The 6,000-nt window shown below is 51.3% G+C and overlaps 1 protein-coding gene across 1 annotated transcript in view; it reads right to left on the reverse strand.

Moving 5' to 3' along the window:
* Positions 1-4,384, reverse strand: part of JAZF1 (JAZF zinc finger 1) — a 355,941-nt gene extending 351,557 nt beyond the window's left edge. Inside the window, exon 1 of the mRNA XM_040352925.1 lies at positions 4,167-4,384. Coding sequence (XP_040208859.1) covers positions 4,167-4,284 — 118 coding nt within the window. The 5' untranslated portion in view covers positions 4,285-4,384. The remainder of the gene's footprint in view (positions 1-4,166) is intronic.
* Between the last annotated feature and the right edge of the window lie 1,616 nt (positions 4,385-6,000).

The raw sequence follows: 6,000 nt of genomic DNA on the forward strand, positions 1-6,000 counted from the left end.
TAGTAGGTAGGTGTGGGGTGGAGTTCTAGGACATAGTAGGTAGGTGTGGGGTGGAGTACTATGACATAGTAGGTAGGTTTGGGATGGAATACTATGAAATAGTAGGTAGGTGTGGTGGAGTTCTATGACATAGTAGGTAAGTTTGGGATGGAATACTATGATATAGTAGGTAGGTGTGGGGAGGAGTACTATGACATAGTAGGTAGGTTTGGGGTGGAGTACTTTGACATAGTAGGTAAGTTGGGGTGGAATACTATGACATAGTAGGTAGGTGTGTGGTGGAGTACTATGACATAGTCGGTAGGTGTGCGTGGAGTACTTTGACATAGTAGGTAAGTTTGGGGTGCAGTACTATGACATAGTAGGTAGGTGTGGGGTGGAGTACTATGATATAGTAGGTAGGTTTGGGGTGGAGTACTTTGACATAGTAGGTAGGTGTGGGGAGGAGTACTATGACATAGTAGGTAGGTGTGGGGAGGAGTACTATGATATAGTAGGTAGGTGTGCGGAGGAGTACTCTGACATAGTAGGTAGGTGTGGTGGAGTTCTATGACATAGTAGGTAAGTTTGGGATGGAGTACTTTGACATAGTAGGTAGGTGTGTGTGGAGTACTTTGACATAGTAGGTAGGTGTGTGAGGGAGTTCTATGACATAGTAGGTAGGTGTGTGATGGAGTACTAAGACATAGTAGGTAGGTTTGGGGTGGAGTACTGTGACATAGTAGGTAAATGTGGGGTGGTGTACTATGACATAGTAGGTAAGTTTGGTATGGAGTACTTTGACATAGTAGGTAGGTGTGGGGTGGAGTACTATGACATAGCAGGTAGGTGTTGGGTGGAGTTTTATGACATAGCAGGTAGGTGTGGAGTGGAGTTATCTGACATAGCCGGTAGGTGTGTGATGGAGTTCCATGACATAGTAGGTAGGTGTGTGACGGAGTACTAAGACATAGAAGGTAAGTTTGGGGTGGAGTATGTTGACATAGTAGGTAAGTGTGGGATGGAGTACTATGACATAGTAGGTAGGTGTGGGGTGGAGTATTAGGAAATAGTAGGTAGGTGTGGTGGAGTACTATGACATAGTAGGTAAGTTTGGAATGGAATACTATGATATAGTAGGTAGGTGTGGGGAGGAGTACTATGACATAGTATGTAGGTTTGGGGTGGAGTACTATGACATAGTAGGTAAGTTGGGGGTGGAATACTATGGCATAGTAGGTAGGTGTGCGGTGGAGTACTATGACATAGTAGGTAGGTGTGGGGTGGAGTACTTTGACATAGTAGGTAAGTTTGGGGTGCAGTACTATGACATAGTAGGTAGGTGTTGGGTGGAGTACTATGACATAGTAGGTAAGTGTGGGGTGGAGTACTATGACATAGTAGGTAGGTGTGGGGAGGAGTACTATGACATAGTAGGTAGGTGTGGTGGAGTTCTATGACATAGTAGGTAAGTTTGGGATGGAGTACTATGACATAGTAGGTAGGTGTGTGGTGGAGTACTTTGACATAGTAGGTAGGTGTGTGTGGAGTACTTTGACATAGTAGGTAGGTTTGGGGTGGAGTACTGTGACATAGTAGGTAGGTATTGGGTGGAGTACTAAGACATAGTAGGTAGGTTTGGGGTGGAGTACTATTCCATAGTAGGGAGGTGTTGGGTGGAGTACTATGACATAGTAGGTAGGTGTTGGGTGGAGTACTATGACATAGTAGGTAGGTGTGGGGTGGAGTACTATGACATAATAGGTAGGTTTGGGGTGGAGTACTTTGACATAGTAGGTAGGTGTGGGGAGGAGTACTATGATATAGTAGGTAGGTGTGCGGAGGAGTACTATGACATAGTAGGTAGGTGTTGGGTGGAGTTCTATGACATAGTAGGTAAGTTTGGGATGGAGTACTATGACATAGTAGGTAGGTGTGTGGTGGAGTACTTTGACATAGTAGGGAGGTATTGGGTGGAGTACTAAGACATAGTAGGTAGGTGTGGGGTGGAATACTATGACATAGTAGGTAAGTGTGAGGTGGAGTACTATGACATAGTAGGTAAGTGTGGGGTGGAGTACTATGACATAGTAGGTAAGTTGGGGGTGGAATACTATGACATAGTAGGTAGGTTTGGGATGGAGTACTATGACATAGTAGGTAGGTGTGGGGAGGAGTACTATGACATAGTAGGTACATTTGGGATGGAATACTATGACATAGTAGGTAGGTGTGGGGTGGAGTTCTATGACATAGTAGGTAGGTGTGGGGAGGAGTACTATGACATAGTAGGTAGGTTGGGGGTGGAATACTATGACATAGTAGGTAGGTGTGCGGTGGAGTACTATGACATAGTAGGTAGGTGTTGGGTGGAGTACTATAACATAGTAGGTAGGTGTGTGGTGGAGTACTTTGACATAGTAGGTAAGTTTTGGGTGCAGTACTATGGCATAGTAGGTAGGTGTGTGGTGGAGTACTTTGACATAGTAGGTAGGTAGGTGTGGACAACTATGACATAGTAGGTAGGTAGGTGTGGAGTACTATGACATAGTAGGTAGGTAGGTGTGGAGTACTATGACATAGTAGGAAGGTAGGTGTGGAGTACTATGACATAGTAGGAAGGTAGGTGTGGAGTACTATGACATAGTAGGTAGGTAGGTGTGGAGTACTATGACATAGTAGGTAGGTAGGTGTGGAGTACTATGACATAGTAGGTAGGTGTGGAGTATTGTGACATAGTAGGTAGGTAGGTGTGTAGTACTATGACATAGTAGGTAGGTGTGCAGTGAATGCCAATGTCAGTATGTAGAGAGGTAGGTAGGTGATAACGGGCAGTGTGTAGAGAGGTAGGTGAGCAGTAGGTAGGTGATAACGGGCAGTGTGTAGAGAGGTAGGTGAGTAGTAGGTAGGTGATAGCGGGCAGTGTGTAGAGAGGTAGGTGAGTAGTAGGTAGGTGATAACGGGCAGTGTGTAGAGAGGTAGGTGATAACGGGCAGTGTGTAGAGAGGTAGGTGAGTAGTAGGTAGGTGATAAAGGGCAGTGTGTAGAGAGGTAGGTGAGTAGTAGGTAGGTGATATGTAGAGAGGTAGGTGGGTAGTAGGTAGGTGATAACGGGCAGTGTGTAGAGAGGTAGGTGAGTAGTAGGTAGGTGATAACGGGCAGTGTGTAGAGAGGTAGGTGAGTAGTAGGTAGGTGATAACGGGCAGTGTGTAGAGAGGTAGGTGATAACGGGCAGTGTGTAGAGAGGTAGGTGAGTAGTAGGTAGGTGATAAAGGGCAGTGTGTAGAGAGGTAGGTGAGTAGTAGGTAGGTGATATGTAGAGAGGTAGGTGGGTAGTAGGTAGGTGATAACGGGCAGTGAGTAGAGAGGTAGGTGAGTAGTAGGTAAGGTGATAAGGGGCAGTGTGTAGAGAGGTAGGTGAGCAGTAGGTAGGTGATAAGGGGCAGTGTGTAGAGGTAGGTGAGTAGTAGGTAGGTGATATGTAGAGAGGTAGGTGGGTAGTAGGTAGGTGATAACGGGCAGTGTGTAGAGAGGTAGGTGAGTAGTAGGTAGGTGATAAGGGGCAGTGTGTAGAGAGGTAGGTGAGTAGTAGGTAAGGTGATAAGGGGCAGTGTGTAGAGAGGTAGGTGAGCAGTAGGTAGGTGATATGTAGAGAGGTAGGTGGGTAGTAGGTAGGTGATAACGGGCAGTGTGTAGAGAGGTAGGTGAGTAGTAGGTAGGTGATAAGGGGCAGTGTGTAGAGGTAGGTGAGTAGCAGGTAGGTGATAGCGGGCAGTGTGTGGTCCTCCTCCCCTCGGGCCTAGCCTCAGTAGTACACAGAGTGATGACAGAGGAGGAGATGGGAGGAGATGGGCGGACGGGGCGATCACCCTCCATCTATACAGATGTATGGAGCGGGCGGAGTGTACACAGTGTGGGGATGACAGCTCTGGGGACACCTTGTGCCCCGCCCACACACGGGCTGATGACGGGTGACACATGACAGAGGTGACAGCACACCTAGGATGGGGGGTGGGGGGGTTCAGCATCCCTGATGCCAGCACCCCGGGGAGGGAAGGAGGGGGGCGGACACTACACCTAGAGGGGGGCGGGGGAGATCCGCTACCCGGGACCTCCGGCACCCCGCACACCCACCCCCCATACAGCTCACACCCCCCGCCCGCACACAATGATCGGGGGACACTCACCGATATGGCTGTCCTCGATGTGCTCGATCAGCTCGGCCAGGGTGGTGAAGTGGAGCCCGCAGCCCCCGAAGCGGCAGGCATTGGAGAAGAAGGAGGCGGCGGCGATCCCTGTCATCATGGTGTGGTCATTGAGGTCCGGGTCGGGCTGTGAGTGGGGGAGCCGGGCAGAGATGGAGGGACAGAGGATGGCAGCCGGTGCTGGAGGACAGAGGGAGGGAGGGAGGGATGGAGGAGGAGGCCCGAGCGGAGGAGGCGGCTGGAGGGAGCAGCTGAGAGGAGGAGGAGGAGGACACAGCTGGGACTGAAGAGGAGGAGGAGGGACCTCAGCATCTCACAGCTGGACTGACAGACCGGACCTCAACTGACAGATCTGTCCCCTCCACCCCCCACCCTGCACTGACAGATCTGCCCCCTACACTGACAGATCTGTCCCCTCCACCCCCCACCCTGCACTGACAGATCTGTCCCCTACACTGACAGATCTGTCCCCTCCACCCCCCACCCTGCACTGACAGATCTACCACCGACCAACATCCATACACTGACAGATCTGTCCCCTCCACCCCCCACCCTGCACTGACAGATCTGCCCCCTACACTGACAGATCTGTCCCCTCCACCCCCCACCCTGCACTGACAGATCTACCACCGACCAACATCCATACACTGACAGATCTGTCCCCTCCACCCCCCACCCTGCACTGACAGATCTACCACCAACCAACATCCATACACTGACAGATCTGTCCCCTCCACCCCCCACCCTGCACTGACAGATCTACCACCGACCAACATCCATACACTGACAGATCTGTCCCCTCCACCCCCCACCCTGCACTGACAGATCTACCACCGACCAACATCCATACACTGACAGATCTGTTCCCTCCACCACCCTGCACTGACAGATCTACCACCGACCAACATCCATACACTGACAGATCTGTGCCCTCCACCCCCCACCCTGCACTGACAGATCTACCACCGACCAACATCCATACACTGACAGATCTGTCCCCTCCACCCCCCACCCTGCACTGACAGATCTACCACCGACCAACATCCATACACTGACAGATCTGTTCCCTCCACCCCCCACCCTGCACTGACAGATCTACCACCGACCAACATCCATACACTGACAGATCTGTTCCCTCCACCCCCCACCCTGCACTGACAGATCTACCACCGACCAACATCCATACACTGACAGATCTGTTCCCTCCACCACCCTGCACTGACAGATCTACCACCGACCAACATCCATACACTGACAGATCTGTGCCCTCCACCCCCCACCCTGCACTGACAGATCTACCACCGACCAACATCCATACACTGACAGATCTGTCCCCTCCACCCCCCACCCTGCACTGACAGATCTACCACCGACCAACATCCATACACTGACAGATCTGTCCCCTCCACCCCCCACCCTGCACTGACAGATCTACCACCGACCAACATCCATACACTGACAGATCTGTCCCCTCCACCCCCCACCCTGCACTGACAGATCTACCACCGACCAACATCCATACACTGACAGATCTGTTCCCTCCACCACCCTGCACTGACAGATCTACCACCGACCAACATCCTTACACTGACAGATCTGTCCCCTCCACCCCCCACCCTGCACTGACAGATCTACCACCGACCAACATCCATACACTGACAGATCTGTCCCCTCCACCCCCCACCCTGCACTGACAGATCTGTGCCCTCCACCCCCCACCCTGCACTGACAGATCTGTCCCCTCCACCCCCCACCCTGCACTGACAGATCTACCACCGACCAACATCCATACACTGACAGATCTGTCCCCTACACC

Source organism: Rana temporaria, chromosome 5, assembly GCF_905171775.1.
Source record: "Rana temporaria chromosome 5, aRanTem1.1, whole genome shotgun sequence".
NCBI classification, from domain to species: domain Eukaryota; kingdom Metazoa; phylum Chordata; class Amphibia; order Anura; family Ranidae; genus Rana; species Rana temporaria.